At 28.4% G+C, this 17,964-nt stretch overlaps 1 protein-coding gene across 1 annotated transcript; it reads left to right on the top strand.

Moving 5' to 3' along the window:
• Positions 1-7,759: 7,759 nt before the first annotated feature.
• On the top strand, positions 7,760-10,724 carry LOC135956332 (cytochrome P450 4g1-like). Its single transcript, XM_065506785.1, has 4 exons — positions 7,760-8,123; positions 8,205-8,924; positions 8,983-9,095; positions 9,849-10,724. Exons 1-4 carry the CDS (start codon positions 7,898-7,900, stop codon positions 10,452-10,454), a joined length of 1,665 nt encoding a protein of 554 aa, XP_065362857.1. The 5' UTR covers positions 7,760-7,897; the 3' UTR covers positions 10,455-10,724.
• The last annotated feature ends 7,240 nt before the right edge of the window (positions 10,725-17,964 follow it).

Genomic DNA, 17,964 nt, shown 5'->3' with positions numbered 1-17,964 from the left:
CAGAGAATTTAAAAAAAAAATCGTTTTAAATCATTTCGGATATTATTTTTTTTTTATTTAAATTCAAAAAAAGCCAAGCCCATTGGGCCAAATATGGCTTTTATTCTACTCAACAATAATACATTTAAAAAATTTAAGTCTGATTTTCAAAATGTTGTCTACAGATTTATTAGCTTAAAAGTAAGTCATAAAAACGAAAATCTTCAATACTAAAATATCCAAAAAAAAGTCCTGAAATGCAATTTAGACGTCCAATATAAAATTCGATAAGACACTATTTCCAACTAGGTATTAGGGACAAATATATAAATCACCTGTTGTAAAACTACCATAAAACTGAAAAATCCCTTCTGTTGGATGTGGATGAAATAAATAGAAGAAAGTTTGTCTCCATTTGGAAGGCCATGTAAAGCCAGCGGTATACCATGGTAGGGGGATAAAGTCAGTTTAGACATCACCCGATTTAAACCGAATCACCCAATGAATGGTATTGAGCTGCGGTTTTCATTTATGAAGGGTACATATCTGTCATTTATCCTCACTTAGTTATTGAACATATAGTACAAGGTGGCGCAAAATTAATCTTCCTATCAGAAAATGCTATAAATTTTGCGATTGGCCCCTAATGTCAGTTCTGTTTTGACATTTGTGTAGTAAACATATGCGAAATACACGTTAATAAACAATGTTATGCTACACTGCTCCAGAACGCGGAATATTGCTGACTATTTATTTTACCAATATTCGGTCGGTTTTTTCATCAAAAATAATCATGAGTGATGAAGCCCATTTCCATCTTAGTGGGTACGTAAATATGCAAAATTTACGCTTCTGGGGCACTGTATGGTGTGCTGTTTTCGCTGGAGGAGTCATCGGACCTTTTTTCTTCGAAGACGTCGCGGGCCAAACGGTTACTGTGAATGGTGAGCGCTACAGAGCAATGATCAACGAGTTCTTTTTGCCGCAACTTGATGAATTGGGATTGGAAAACATGTGGTTCCAACAGGACGGTGCAACGGCACACACTGCACGTGCCACAACCGATATGCTGAAGGATGCATTTCCCGGGCGCATAATCTCCCGTTTTGGCGATTTGCACTGGCCATCACGATCGCCAGATTTGACCGCTCCAGACTTCTTTTTGTGGGGCTTTTTGAAGTCGCGGATTTATGTCAACAAGCCTCAGACTCTTGCAGCTCTTAAAGACAATATCCGTCAAGAATGTGAGTACCTATCGCCGGAAGTTTTGGCCAAAGTAATGGAAAATGCTATAAAAAGGGCTCAAATGACATCTCGACTTGATGTAAAAACAATTAAAAGACCAAATAAAAATAATCCACAAGAAGAATAAAAGTTTTTCATTTTTTTTAATTACATCCAAAAAACATCGGAAGTTTACTTTTGAGCCACCTTGTATAAAAAAACTTAGTTTGCTTCGGTAATGTGGCCAACAAAGCTTCATATACGGGAAGTTTTTCTTTACTTACTATAGCTCACCACAGCTTATGTTGAATGTGTTCAATCGGTTTCAACGTGCGAGATATGGTTTGTACTGTTCAGAAGTGGTGATTTTGACACGGAAGACAAAGATTGCCCATCATGACAACGCTCGGCCACATGTTGCAATACCTGATAAAAAGTACTTGTGTTTTTCGTGATTTAGGGTCATTTTGACCCTAAGTGCTCTTAAGGGTTAATTTCCATTTTTGTGCTTTTATTGTAAATACTAGACTTCATGTTATATATTTCTTAAGTTTCATTAAAATCGGCCCAAAAATATATAATATTTCGCTATCTCTCCATGAAAAATTCCTAATATTGAAAAATTTGACCTTTGACCCTCAAGATTTAAGGCTTAGCGTTTTTCGATTTTAGTGAAACATTCGGACTAATTTAGAATTACCTGGACTATAATATTCTGAATCGGTTTTACTTAAAAATCATAACATTAAGGAAATTTGGCTCATTCGCCAAAATATGGCCAAAAAATTAGTTTTTCTCGAAAATCGCAAAATTTAAATCGCAGGTACGAAAAAACTATAGGAGGTATTGACATACTTTTTTCACATTTTTATTCCCTATTATGTTATCAATAAATCCCCATGCGATGATCAAACAATTCTGAAATTTGTTTAACAAAATTTTTAAAAACTTTAAATTGGAGTTTTGAAATTACCGTTAAAAAAAATATTTTTTTTGGTTATACCTGCGAATAGGTTAACTGTATCCTATGAATATAAAAACTCATATACAAGTAAATATGGATATATTTTAATAAACGTTTGTTTTAATATTTCTCAAAATATGTTAATTTTGTTCCTACATTTCTTGTTCTAGTGGCCTAAGACAAGTTAACGGCCAGGCGATTTTTTAACTAATTTTTGACTTTTATATCTCATTAGAACGAAAATTGTACGTAATTTCGATTATTTTAAATTAAATTGCATAAGTAATTACTTAAAAGCTAAATTTTTAAAAAATCTGAAAAAAATGCAATTTTTCTCCTTGTAAATGCACCTCAAAACTAAATCGAAAGTCGGCACTTCATAGAACAAGCTAAAATTTTTTTTGGTGGTATTTTAGGTCATTACGAAAGTTTTCAGCGGGTACCGTTTCAACATTTCAAAAAATTTAATTCTAAGGGACATTCTAGTATATATAATAAAATATTTTTCTGATATAGGGGTTATATGAGGGCTAGGGTCAATTATGGACCGATTATCACAAAAGTTTGAATAAAGATTTAGGTTCATATAACACAATTATGAATGTTCAAGTCATTTTCTGAGGTACAACTTGGGTACTAGGGATTGTGCAAAATTTTAGCAGGATTGCATTATCAACATATTTATGACTGCTCAAACTGTATACCGGGGCGACATTCGTATGAGGGCTAAGTGAAAAATGCACCGATATTGCACATTTTCCATACCGAACAAACCTTTCGTATCGTATTTTCAACTGACATAAAGACAGACGGACATAGCTAGAACGTCTTAGAATCATAGTTGAGGGTAATGCACTAAATGTCGATTGAAATCAGCATTGCACTATCACTCACTAAAATTGCAAAAAATTTAGTTTGCACTATTTTTTATCAGCTTTAGTGATAATGCTTATTTCTTAACTAGCGCTAAAAAAATTAGTGATAGTGATAATTTTTTAACTGTCACTAAACGAAGATTTAGTGCAAAAATCTGCATTACAATTAATTAGTGCAAAATTTTAACCTGCAATCAAAAAAAGGCTGCATTAAACATACTATCACAAAATTTTCAAAAATGAGTAGTCATGAAATTGTTGAATCCAAATTCGAAAAATAAAAATTTTAAATATTTTTTTTTATTTTTAATGAAATATTAGTCTTAAGTTTTAAATTAGTGTACAGGAATAAACTTAAACCATTTTGAACTAAAAAATTTAGTGCACAATTTGAAGTTGCAATAAGCTATTGATTGCATTTTTTTAAATCAACTAATTTAATTTTGAGTGCAAATTTTTTTAACTCACTACCACTAATGTTTAGTGAGGCTGCTAATTTTCAACTCAGCACTAAATATGAACAAAATGATTGCACTAATTTTGCACTATCACTAAGTGTTAGTGCAAACTGCAAAATTAGTGCACTACCCCCATCTATGCTTAGAATTTCATAAGGAATATATTGTGGGTCTACGATTAATACTTCGATGTGTTACAAACTGAATGATCACATTTTAAAGGAATACAATTTTAAAGACAAAGTTTTAGTTATTTTAAAATTCTAGTTATAGAGTTTAAAAGTATTTTTTAAGTATATTTTATAGCATTTTTCTATTTTATCATCAACTGATTTAGTTTAATAATATTTTAATATTTAATAAATTATTCCAAATCTCGGAAACTCTCCTATCAAATACCTAACTCAGTTGTCAAAAAACTAAGTGGTGAGAATGTAAAAAAGCTATGTGAAAACAAAAACCAATATTTTTTTTTTCTAATTTTTCTATTTTAAAATCTATTCATTACCTTAATATAGAAAGGCTTTAAATCGTATTTTTTTTAAGTCGAGATTTTTTGGCTAAAAATAATATATGAGCGGAAATAAATATAGAAATAAATGAAAATCTGGGCTTACACAAAAAAAAACACGAGTTAAGGCGTTTCTATATTAACCCTTTCACGACCATAACACTATTTGGATAAAAGTAATCATTTTGACTATTTAATGTGAATCAGTTAGCTCCAAATAAACATATTTCGAAATTAAAACCAAAAAAAATTTAACTGATTTACTGGAATTTTGGTCGTAAAGTGCAAATTTTCGTTCCCCATACTCATGTTTATTGACTATATATCAATACACGCAACATGAATAATAAGGGTACTCATTTAAACGCTTAAGTTTCCCATTTGTGCAAATGGGCAAATTTGCGCGACATGTTTCATGAACCCACCTTTTCAATTTTGTGCAAGTTTATACAGAAAATTTATATTTGTCAAATAAAAATACATAAATTCAACAAAAGCTTTAATAATTTTTTTTCAAATTGTATAAATTTTAATTTTAAAATGTTGAATGAAAGTTAAATCTTTGGAACAAACGGTGGTATACATAGTTTGGAGGATTTTGTTTATGTTCTAGCAGTTGGTTAATGTTTTCATACACAATGTCATTTAATACAATCATTCTGTTCCAAAGTTACACAATTTTAACATGCACAAAATTTTTATATTTTATTTGATTTTTATTTCTTATAAATAAAAGTAAACAAAAGCAGCTGATTCATCAAATGCACAATAAATTCAAGTTTGCGAGTCTAAATTGTCGCGCAAACTTATCGGAGTTGTGCAAACGAATTTCCATACATTTTTTGACATTTCATTTGCGAGAGTGTAAAAATGCACAGATTGCACAGTTTGCGAGGCTTTTAAGCGTTTACATGAGGACCCTTAATGATTTTATAACTTTTTGTAACAAAAATGTACTTACCAGGAAGAATATACAGTGACGGACATTACAATAGAATCACTACCAATCATAATCATAATTGGTGTGGCCAGAAAATATAAAAAAGTGGCAAAATGTGTTGTGGACGGACGAAACAACCATTAATTTAATTGGTAGTGATGATAAGACATGGGTTAGACGTCCAAAAAATGTCAAAAACCAAAAACGTTTAAACATGGTTGGGGAAATATTATTATATGGGGATGCTTTTCTTGGTATTGCGTTGTTCCAATTTATTGGATTAAACAAAATATGGATAAGCACTTGTATGTAAATATTTTGGAGAATGTTATAAAGCCACATGCAGAATGGAATATGCCCTTAAAATGGCTCTTCCAGCAAGATAATGACCCAAAGCACACGTCAGGTCTTGCCAAAAAATGGTTTTTATATAACAAAATTCATGTTATGGAATGGCCGTCTCAATAACCAGATTTAAATCCTATGGAAAATAGTAAAAGACAAACTCGGACCTGAAAAATTGAAAAACAAGGAAGAACTTTGGCAGAAAATTCAGGAAATATGGTATGCAATTTCCCGATCTACATGCGAAAGTTTGATAAATTCAATCCCCATAAGATTTGATGCTGTTATTAGAAATAATTGATATGCAACAAAATATTAAGAAAACAACGAATTCTTATGATGATTTTTTATTTTTAATCATTTTAAGACTGATTGATTCTATTTGAATGTCGCATATTTTATTTATTCTTTTAGATTTGACATCGTTTTTAACATAAGAATGTGTTATTTTTTTATTTTATTTTTTTCTATTTATTGTTTACGTTATGAGCATTAATATATAATGAACAAATTTTAAATTTTGAAATCAAATTTTGTAGTTTTACCGCTTTAATCGAATTCATATGTAGTGATTCTATTGTATTGTCCGTCACTGTATATCGCAATATAAAATTTAAAAAAATAATTTTTCACTTAAATAGATTTTTGCACAATTCTTGAACAGAGTACCAAAATAAAACTCAATTTTCAAAGACAATAAAAAATAAATGCTATAACCGAACTTGTTTTAATCTAAAGTTTAGATTCTAAACACATTAATAAGAGACACTTTTACGAACTAATTAAAATTAAAATGGAACCCATTCGTTTTTTCGTTGTTTAGTTATTCAATATTTTCGTTTTGGGACACCGGTGTGGTGTCCCCATGGTCGTCAAAGGGTTAAGGTACCGAATTGTCAAAATTTATTTGTCTAATTTAAAAAACTGATAAATTTTAAAAATCTGTAAATTTTAGTTTTATTGGTATACCATCATTATTTATAGGCTATACAAATGTTCAAAATCTAGTGACTCTAATTAATGTTGGATTCAATGTGTAAGTTAGAAACTGTTAATACAGATAACAAAATAATGTACAATTTCTTGTATGTTTCAAAGCATATTTTTATACCTATCATCAAAAAAGGTGGGGGTATATTGATTTTGTCATTCCGTTGATAACATATCGAAATATTGGTCGTAGAACATGGGTCCTCATTAGATTATAAGGCGATCTAGCTATGTCAGTCCATCTGGTGAAAACACGATAGGGCCCAAACGAAAAGATCTAGTTGGCTGAAATTTTCAATAGAAATACCCTCTGTTGATAAGGATTATATGGTATTGAAAATTCACCTAGCTCAACAAATATGTTGATTTTGCGGCAATCCTGATAAAATGTTGCACAAATTAGTTCTAAGTAATAACAAGGCCCCCCTCAGAAAATGACTTGAACGTCTTACAATAATTAATATAATGATGAAATTGAACATAAACAAAATTCTATATGAACCTAAATATTTCTACCAACTTTTGTGAGGATCGGTACATAATTGACCCTACCCGCCATATATCGTCTATATCAGAAAAATATTTTATTGTTACACATTTTATGGTCCATCGATATAATCCACCTGAATTTAGTTTCAACGATTCTATAAAATTTTGGATTTTCCTCATATATTACAAGACATTTTTAGATACCATTTATAGAATCCTTGGTTTAATTTGAAAACCTTCAAGCGATAACTTTCAAACGATCGTAAACGATTTGTAAGAAATGGAACATGTTTATAAAGAAATGGGGAATGACTGGTAAATATGAAGTTCTATGAACATTTTTATTTAAATACATATGTATTATATTCCAAGGCTTTGTAATTATTTGAATAGCTTATAAATATTTACCAATTGCTTTATCCATTATTTTCAACAATTTTACATCCAGTGAATTACACCATTAAATGCAGATCTTAACACCATTATTTGCACAGTTGTGTTAAAATAATTAGATCAAGCCCAAAATTTTGAATTAAACAAATAAAATAATATTTTTACATCTAATATAAATAAAAATTAATCAAGATTAATTAGCAATCCTAATGTCATGATTCACTTTCAAAACCGATTTTTTATATATTGTTTTAACACTATTCATGTTAAGGAATAATTAAATCGTAAAATAAAGTTTTTGTGTCTGTTTTTTGTCCCATTTTCGGTGACAATGGAACTTTTTTCCAAAAAGCAAAATATAATTAAAATGTAAATACTTTGTATTAATGTTGTTGTCTCTATTTAAAATATATACTATGTATAGTATTTAATTTATATAAAAAATAAAATAAATAAAAAAAAACATAGAATAATTATATTAAGCGTAAATGAACTTTAATGCAGGAATAATTAATTCTTTATTTACTTCCATTTCATCCATACACCCGATAAATATTTAAAATACAATAAAATACTTTGTAGCCACAAAATTCGACAACAGTTTGCCAGACACCTTCATATGAGGTGTAGTAAATACAGACAATTCGAATAAAAGAATTTATATTAACGGTCATTAAATAGTTCTAAGTTTAGTTTAAATCGTCTGTTCATTCGGGAAACATTAAAAAAATGTCTGTGGTGGATACGGTACAAGAAACTGTAGCACAAGTTGCACAAACATCTTCGGGATTTAATCCTTTGTGGACTGTATTGCTGGGTATTGTGGCCATAGTGGTACTATTTGAAGTATGGATTAAAAATACAAGAGAATATAAATTATCTGAGAATATACCATGCCCACCCAGAGTACCAATTTTGGGCAATGCTCATTTGGTGGCAGGATTAACAAATGCTGGTAAGTGAATAATGAAGCAAATCTGAAAATCTGAAAGTAAATCTGAAAATTTAATCTTTAATTTTTTTTTTAATTTCCCAGAAATCATGGATCGTGCTCGCTCATATATCAAAGACTATGGTAATACCTTACGCGGCTGGTTGGGTCCCATTTTGGTTGTGTTCCTCTCCGATCCATCTGATATTGAAATCATTTTGAGCGGTCAACATCATTTGCAAAAGTCAGAAGAATACCGTTTCTTCAAACCCTGGTTCGGTGATGGTCTTCTCATTTCCAATGGTCACCACTGGCGTCATCATCGTAAAATGATTGCTCCCACTTTCCATCAAAGTATTTTGAAGAGTTTTATACCCACATTCGTACAACACTCCAAGAAGGTTGTCTCGCGCATGACCAAAGAAGTGGGCAAGGAATTTGATGTGCACGACTACATGTCCCAAACTACAGTGGAGATTTTGCTGTCAACCGCTATGGGTGTCAAGCATATACCAGAAGATAACAAGAGTTTGGAATATGCCAAGGCTGTGGTGGATATGTGTGATATTATCCATAAGAGACAAATGAAATTCTTCTATCGTCTCGACTCCACTTACAATCTAACACCCATGCGCAAGAAGGGTGACAAGATGATGAATATTATTTTGGGCATGACCCGCAAGGTGGTCAATGATCGCATGAAGGATTTCAATGCCGATGCTAGAGCCATTGTGGAGGAGGAAGATGAAGTAACCAAGCAAAAGCTACAAGCTAAGAAAGAGGGTTTACGTGATGATTTGGATGATATTGATGAAAATGATGTTGGTATGTATGAATGTTTTTGATATGAATGGTTTTTGTGACAAATGGCAATTTGGTTTAGGTTCTAAACGTCGTTTGGCCTTGTTGGATGCCATGATGGAAATGTCTAAGAATCCTGATGTAGACTGGACCGATAAAGATGTCATGGATGAAGTTAACACTATTATGTTTGAGGTATGTTTAAAGATTTAATGTAAGAAATGATTTAAAATATGGTCCTTCGCATTATTATGCAATTCAATGAATTTTCAATTGACTCTTAACTCAAATTGAAAGCGAATATTGCATTTGTTAAATGTTTCTTTGTTATTGTTTCATTGATTGCACTTTTTGAATATATTTCAACATTTCCCAAACCACTGTCCACAAATGGTCCTTCGAATATTTAAATTGTTAAAGTTTTGCAAATTTCTTTGTTATTATTTCATTGATTGGTTGTTTTAAGCATTTAAACATTTGCGAAAACTTATAATCCTACCAATAATCTACATTTTCTTATTTGTTTAAATATTACGTAATATTAGAAAATTTGTTGAACTAAATTAACTTTTTAAATTATAAACCTTTGCTAACGTTTCCAAATTTTTAAACATTTTTATATTTCATTTGTTTATTTTAACTATTTAAATAAGTTTGTTATATTTATTAATTAAATTGGTTTAAGAGTTTCTCAGAAATGGTCCTCCGAACCATTATTTTGTATTGATTCATGAAAAGAGAAAATATTTAAACATTTAACAAATTAGTGGATAAAAATGGTATTTTGAGCCATTAACTTTTAAAAACATATAATAAAGCCAATGACAATTTTAAAGTGTTTTGTAGCTTTTGCTAGAAGTGGTCCTTCGAACCCTACAAATTTTGTGCACTTTTATGAATGAATTTTCAAATTTGTCGAATTATATTTATATTAAATTTTTATCACAGGGTCACGACACCACCTCTGCCGGCTCCAGTTTCGTCCTCTGCATGTTAGGCATTCACAAGGATATCCAGGAGAAAGTCTGGGCTGAACAAAAGGCCATTTTCGGTGATAATATGTCACGTGATTGTACTTTTGCCGATACCATGGAAATGAAATACTTGGAACGTGTTATTATGGAAACATTGAGAATGTATCCACCAGTACCCTTGATTGCCCGCCGTGTTGATCACGATGTCAAACTAGCTTCTGGTCCTTACACCATTCCTAAGGGAGCCTCCGTTGTCGTATTGCAATTTGCTGTACATCGCAATGCCGACATCTATCCCAACCCAGACAAGTTCGATCCCGACAACTTCTTGCCCGAACGTATGGCCAAGAGACATTTCTACAGTTTCATACCCTTCAGTGCTGGTCCCAGAAGTTGTGTGGGTCGTAAATACGCCATGTTGAAATTGAAGGTATTACTTTCCACCATTATACGTAACTTTAAGTTGGACTCTAAGATGAAGGAGGAAGATTTCAAATTACAAGGTGATATTATCTTGAAATTGGAGAATGGCTTTAATGTAATGTTGGAACCCAGAACACACAAAGCAACCAAGGCTTAAGATGTACACAATTCTATTAGATATAAAGGACTTTGAACTACAGATTGATTAGTCAGTAAGATGCTAAGATAAATCTAACATATTGGACATTTTTATAAAAAGGGCAGCAAATTTACTAACCCAACTCAGACTAACACATTTTCAAAATTATAATAATGAACCCTGAAAATAATTAAAAAAAATAAAAAAAAAAATTATTAACAATATAGCTTTAATAACTATTTTTATAACTGCATGCACAGTAAATAAAACTGTAAAAACTATTATAAATTTTGAGTGTTTCTTTTATAAATTTAATCACCTATACATGCTTTAAACACGTGCATTTTTCGAGTGTAGCCACAAAAAAAAGATCCTTGCTATTGAGAGTCCTTTATTTTTACTTTAAAGTTTCCTTTGTTTATGCAAAATTTTAAGATTTTGTGGTTTTTATTTAATGAATGTTGTTAAAGAACTTCATTTAAATGAAAATGAAATCGTTTATCCTGTTTCACTCTCATTCTTTTATTTCCGGAGTTTAAAATTGAAATTTGTATTACAATAGAATCCAACAAGTGTGTGGCGGGGTTCAAAGCCATTGTTTCTTCTTTTGTACAAATCAATACTTGTCTTAGTGTCCATGCATAAGATATATTTCTTCTATAGCCCAACAAAATACACACTTGTTCTTTTATTTTTTTTTGATTTGGTTTTATTTTAAAGCATCCTGTAGTCTGAGGAGGCCGGAAGGATATGAATATGAATGGTTTTCACTTTCAATTAGACATAGTGAATTTGAATAGTTTAAAGTAGGGGATTTTATGAATGAAATTTTAAATTATATGATGTTTTGTATGACCTCCGGTATATATTCTTTAATGATGTTATGTTATTACTAAAAGTTTAAAATAACAGGTCAAAAGTCTGCATTGTTTCCTTGGTAAGAGTTCAACGTTTGATTTTAGTTATTTTTAGTATGTTTTTATTTTACATATTAAGGCCCAACCCAATTTATGTTGTTTCTAAAATCGTTAATGTCTTTGTAAATACTACGATTTTAAGGAAAATAAGCTCAATCAATGATCACTCATACTATACACCAAAAATAGATTTTTAATACAAAAACTCAAATATCTTAAATCGTTAATATCTTTGTAAATACTGCGATTTTGAGGAAAATAAGCTCAATCTGTGATCACTCATATTCTATACCAAAATACGATTTTTAGTATAAAAAACTCAAATATCTTAAATCGTTAATATCTTTGTAAATACTACGATTTTAAGGAAAATAAGCTCAATCTGTGATCACTCATATTCTATACCAGAAATAGATTTTTAGAATGAAAAACTCAAATATCTTATATCGTTAATAACATCGTAAATACTGCGATTTTAAGGAAAATAAGCTCAATCTGTGATCACTCATATTCTATACCAAAAATTGATTTTTAATATGAAAAACTCAAATATATTAAATCGTTAATATCTTTGTGAATACTGCGATTTTAAGGAAAGTAAACTCAATCTGTGATCACTCATATTTTATACCAAAACTCGATTTTTAATATAAAAAACTCAAATATTTTAAATCATTAATAACATCGTAAATACTGCGATTTTATGGAAAGTAAACTCAATCTGTGATCACTCATATTCTATACCAAAACTCGATTTTTAGTATGAAAAACTCAAATATCTTAAATCGTTAATAACATCGTAAATACTGCGATTTTAAGGAAAATAAGCTCAATCTGTGATCACTCATATTTTATAACAAAAATCGATTTTTAGTATAAAAAACTCAAATATCTTAAATCGTAAATAACATCGTAAATACCGCGATTTTAAGGAAAATAAGCACAATCTGTGGTCACTCATATTTTATACCAAAACTCGATTTTTAGTATAAAAAACTCAAATATTTTAAATCATTAATAACATCGTAAATACTGCGATTTTAAGGAAAGTAAACTCAATCTGTGATCACTCATATTTTATACCAAAAATCGATTTTTGGTATAAAAAACTCAAATATCTTAAATCGTTAATAACATCGTAAATACTGCGATTTTAAGGAAAATAAGTGATCACTCATATTTTATACCAAAATTCGATTTTTAATATAAAAAACTCAAATATCTTAAATCGTTAATATCTTTGTAAATACTGCGATTTTAAGGAAAATAAGCTCAATCTGTGATCACTCATATTCCATACCAAAAATTTATTTTTAGTATAAAAAACTCAAATATCTTAAATCGTTAATATCTTTGAAAATACTGCGATTTTAAGGAAAATAAGCTCAATCTGTGATCACTCATATTCCATACCAAAAATTTATTTTTAGTATAAAAAACTCAAATATCTTAAATCGTTAATATCTTTGTAAATACTGCGATTTTTAGGAAAATAAACTCAATCTGTGATCACTCATATTTCATACCAAAATTCGATTTTTAATATGAAAAACTCAAAAATCTTAAATCGTTAATATCTTTGTAAATACTGCGATTTTAAGGAAAATAAGCTCAATCTGTGATCACTCATATTTTATACCAAAAATCGATTTTTAGTATAAAAAACTCAAATATTTTAAATCATTAATAACATCGTAAATACTGCGATTTTAAGGAAAGTAAACTCAATCTGTGATCACTCATATTTTATACCAAAAATCGATTTTTAATATAAAAAACTCAAATATCTTAAATCGTTAATAACATCGTAAATACTGCGATTTTAAGGAAAATAAGCTCAATCTGTGATCACTCATATTTTATAACAAAAATCGATTTTTAGTATAAAAAACTCAAATATCTTAAATCGTAAATAACATCGTAAATACCGCGATTTTAAGGAAAATAAGCACAATCTGTGGTCACTCATATTTTATACCAAAACTCGATTTTTAGTATAAAAAACTCAAATATTTTAAATCATTAATAACATCGTAAATACTGCGATTTTAAGGAAAGTAAACTCAATCTGTGATCACTCATATTTTATACCAAAAATCGATTTTTGGTATAAAAAACTCAAATATCTTAAATCGTTAATAACATCGTAAATACTGCGATTTTAAGGAAAATAAGTGATCACTCATATTTTATACCAAAATTCGATTTTTAATATAAAAAACTCAAATATCTTAAATCGTTAATATCTTTGTAAATACTGCGATTTTGAGGAAAATAAGCTCAATCTGTGATCACTCATATTCTATACCAAAATACGATTTTTAGTATAAAAAACTCAAATATCTTAAATCGTTAATATCTTTGTAAATACTACGATTTTAAGGAAAATAAGCTCAATCTGTGATCACTCATATTCTATACCAGAAATAGATTTTTAGAATGAAAAACTCAAATATCTTATATCGTTAATAACATCGTAAATACTGCGATTTTAAGGAAAATAAGCTCAATCTGTGATCACTCATATTCTATACCAAAAATTGATTTTTAATATGAAAAACTCAAATATAATAAATTGTTAATATCTTTGTAAATACTGCGATTTTTAGGAAAATAAACTCAATCTGTGATCACTCATATTTCATACCAAAATTCGATTTTTAATATGAAAAACTCAAAAATCTTAAATCGTTAATATCTTTGTAAATACTGCGATTTTAAGGAAAATAAGCTCAATCTGTGATCACTCATATTTTATACCAAAAATCGATTTTTAGTATAAAAAACTCAAATATTTTAAATCATTAATAACATCGTAAATACTGCGATTTTAAGGAAAGTAAACTCAATCTGTGATCACTCATATTTTATACCAAAAATCGATTTTTGGTATAAAAAACTCAAATATCTTAAATCGTTAATATCTTTGTAAATACTGCGATTTTAAGGAAAGTAAACTCAATCTGTGATCACTCATATTTTATACCAAAACTCGATTTTTAATATAAAAAACTCAAATATTTTAAATCATTAATAACATCGTAAATACTGCGATTTTAAGGAAAGTAAACTCAATCTGTGATCACTCATATTTTATACCAAAACTCGATTTTTAGTATGAAAAACTCAAATATCTTAAATCGTTAATAACATCGTAAATACTGCGATTTTAAGGAAAATAAGCTCAATCTGTGATCACTCATATTTTATAACAAAACTCGATTTTTAGTATAAAAAACTCAAATATTTTAAATCATTAATAACATCGTAAATACTGCGATTTTAAGGAAAGTAAACTCAATCTGTGATCACTCATATTTTATACCAAAACTCGATTTTTAGTATGAAAAACTCAAATATTTTAAATCATTAATAACATCGTAAATACTGCGATTTTAAGGAAAGTAAACTCAATCTGTGATCACTCATATTTTATACCAAAACTCGATTTTTAGTATAAAAAACTCAAATATCTTAAATCGTAAATAACATCGTAAATACCGCGATTTTAAGGAAAATAAGCACAATCTGTGGTCACTCATATTTTATACCAAAACTCGATTTTTAGTATAAAAAACTCAAATATTTTAAATCATTAATAACATCGTAAATACTGCGATTTTAAGGAAAGTAAACTCAATCTGTGATCACTCATATTTTATACCAAAAATCGATTTTTGGTATAAAAAACTCAAATATTTTAAATCGTTAATAACATCGTAAATACTGCGATTTTAAGGAAAATAAGTGATCACTCATATTTTATACCAAAATTCGATTTTTAATATAAAAAACTCAAATATCTTAAATCGTTAATATCTTTGTAAATACTGCGATTTTAAGGAAAATAAGCTCAATCTGTGATCACTCATATTCCATACCAAAAATTTATTTTTAGTATAAAAAACTCAAATATCTTAAATCGTTAATATCTTTGAAAATACTGCGATTTTAAGGAAAATAAGCTCAATCTCTGATCACTCATATTTTATACCAAAATTCGATTTTTAATATAAAAAAATCAAATATCTTAAATCATCGTAAATATTGCGATTTTAAGGAAAATAAGCTTAATCTGTGATCACTCATATTCCATACCAAAAATTTATTTTTAGTATAAAAAACTCAAATATCTTAAATCGTTAATATCTTTGTAAATACTGCGATTTTTAGGAAAATAAACTCAATCTGTGATCACTCATATTTCATACCAAAATTCGATTTTTAATATGAAAAACTCAAAAATCTTAAATCGTTAATATCTTTGTAAATACTGCGATTTTAAGGAAAATAAGCTCAATCTGTGATCACTCATATTTTATACCAAAAATCGATTTTTAGTATAAAAAACTCAAATATTTTAAATCATTAATAACATCGTAAATACTGCGATTTTAAGGAAAGTAAACTCAATCTGTGATCACTCATATTTTATACCAAAAATCGATTTTTAATATAAAAAACTCAAATATCTTAAATCGTTAATATCTTTGTAAATACTGCGATTTTAAGGTAAATAAGCTCAATCTGTGATCACTCATATTCTATACCAAAAGTTGATTTTTAGTATGAAAAACTCAAATATCTTAAATCGTTAATAACATGGTAAATACTGCGATTTTAAAGAAAATAAGCTCAATCTGTGATCACTCATATTTTATACCAAAATTTGATTTTTATTATAAAAGTCAAATATCTTAAATCGTTAATATCTTTGTAAATACTGCGTTTTTAAGGAAAATAAGCTCAATCTGTGATCACTCATATTTTATACCAAAACTCGATTTTTAGTATGAAAAACTGAAATATCTTAAATCGTCAATAACATCGTAAATACTGCGATTGTAAGGAAAATAAGCTCAATCTGTGATCACTCATATTTTATACTAAAATTCGATTTTTAGTATAAAAAACTCAAATATCTTAAATCATTAATAACATCGTAAATACTGCGATATTAAGGAAAATAAGCTCAATCTGTGATCACTCATATTTTATACCAAAAATCGATTTTTAATATAAAAAACTTAAATATTTTAAATCATTAATAACATCGTAAATACTGCGATTTTAAGGAAAATAAGCTCAATCTGTGATCACTTATATTCTATACCAAAAATCTCAGTATTTACGATAATCGAAGTATTTGCGATGTTATTAATGATTTAAAATATTTGATTTTTTTATACTAAAAATCGATATTTAGTATAAAAAACTCAAATATCTTAAATCATTAATAACATCGTAAATACTGCGATTTTAAGTAAAATAAGCTCAATCTGTGATCACTCATATTTTATACCAAAAATCGATTTTTAGTATAAAAAAATCAAATATTTTAAATCATTAATAACATCGCAAATACTTCGATTTTAAGGAAAATAAGCTCAATCTGTGTTCACTCATACTTTATACCAAAATTCGACTTTTAGTATGAAAAACTCGAATATCTTAAATCGTTAATATCTTTGTAAATACTGCGATTTTAAGTAAAATAAGCTCAATCTGTGATCACTCATATTTTATACCAAAAATCGATTTTTAGTATAAAAAACTCAAATATCTTAAATCGTTAATAACATCGTAAATACTGCGATTTTAAGGAAAATAAGCTCAATCTGTGATCACTCATATTTTATACCAAAAATCGATTTTTAGTATAAAAAACTCAAATATTTTAAATCATTAATAACATCGTAAATACTGCGATTTTAAGGAAAGTAAACTCAATCTGTGATCACTCATATTTTATACCAAAAATCGATTTTTGGTATAAAAAACTCAAATATCTTAAATCGTTAATATCATTGTAAATACTGCGATTTTAAGGAAAATAAGCTCAATCTGTGATCACTCATATTTTATACCAAAAATCGATTTTTGGTATAAAAAACTGAAATATCTTAAATCGTTAATATCTTTGTAAATACTGCGATTTTAAGGAAAGTAAACTCAATCTGTGATCACTCATATTTTATACCAAAAATCGATTTTTAGTATAAAAAACTCAAATATTTTAAATCATTAATAACATCGTAAATACTGCGATTTTAAGGAAAGTAAACTCAATCTGTGATCACTCATATTTTATACCAAAAATCGATTTTTGGTATAAAAAACTCAAATATCTTAAATCGTTAATATCTTTGTAAATACTGCGATTTTAAGGAAAGTAAACTCAATCTGTGATCACTCATATTTTATACCAAAACTCGATTTTTAGTATGAAAAACTCAAATATCTTAAATCGTTAATAACATCGTAAATACTGCGATTTTAAGGAAAATAAGCTCAATCTGTGATCACCATATTTTATACCAAAACTCGATTTTTAGTATAAGAAACTCAAATATCTTAAATCATTAATAACATCGTAAATACTGCGATTTTAAGGAAAATAAGCTCAATCTGTGATCACTCACTCATATTCTACACCAAAACTCGATTTTTAGTATGAAAAACTCAAATATCTTAAATCGTTAATAACATCGTAAATACTGCGATTTCAAGGAAAATAAGCTCAATCTGTGATCACTCATATTTTATACCAAAACTCGATTTTTAGTATGAAAAACTCAAATATCTTAAATCGTTAATAACATAATAAATCG

The sequence above is a fragment of the Calliphora vicina genome, chromosome 4 (genome assembly GCF_958450345.1).
Source record: "Calliphora vicina chromosome 4, idCalVici1.1, whole genome shotgun sequence".
Lineage (NCBI taxonomy): Eukaryota > Metazoa > Arthropoda > Insecta > Diptera > Calliphoridae > Calliphora > Calliphora vicina.
This window is presented reverse-complemented; position numbering and strand designations above follow the sequence as displayed.

Coding starts and splice junctions, on each gene's coding strand:
- LOC135956332 (XM_065506785.1), top strand. CDS start 7,898: ATGTCTGTGGTGGATACGGTACAAGAAACTGTAGCACAAGTTGCACAA. Junction 8,925..8,982: donor TATTGATGAAAATGATGTTG/GTATGTATGAAT, acceptor AATTTGGTTTAG/GTTCTAAACGTCGTTTGGCC. Junction 9,096..9,848: donor TTAACACTATTATGTTTGAG/GTATGTTTAAAG, acceptor TTTTTATCACAG/GGTCACGACACCACCTCTGC.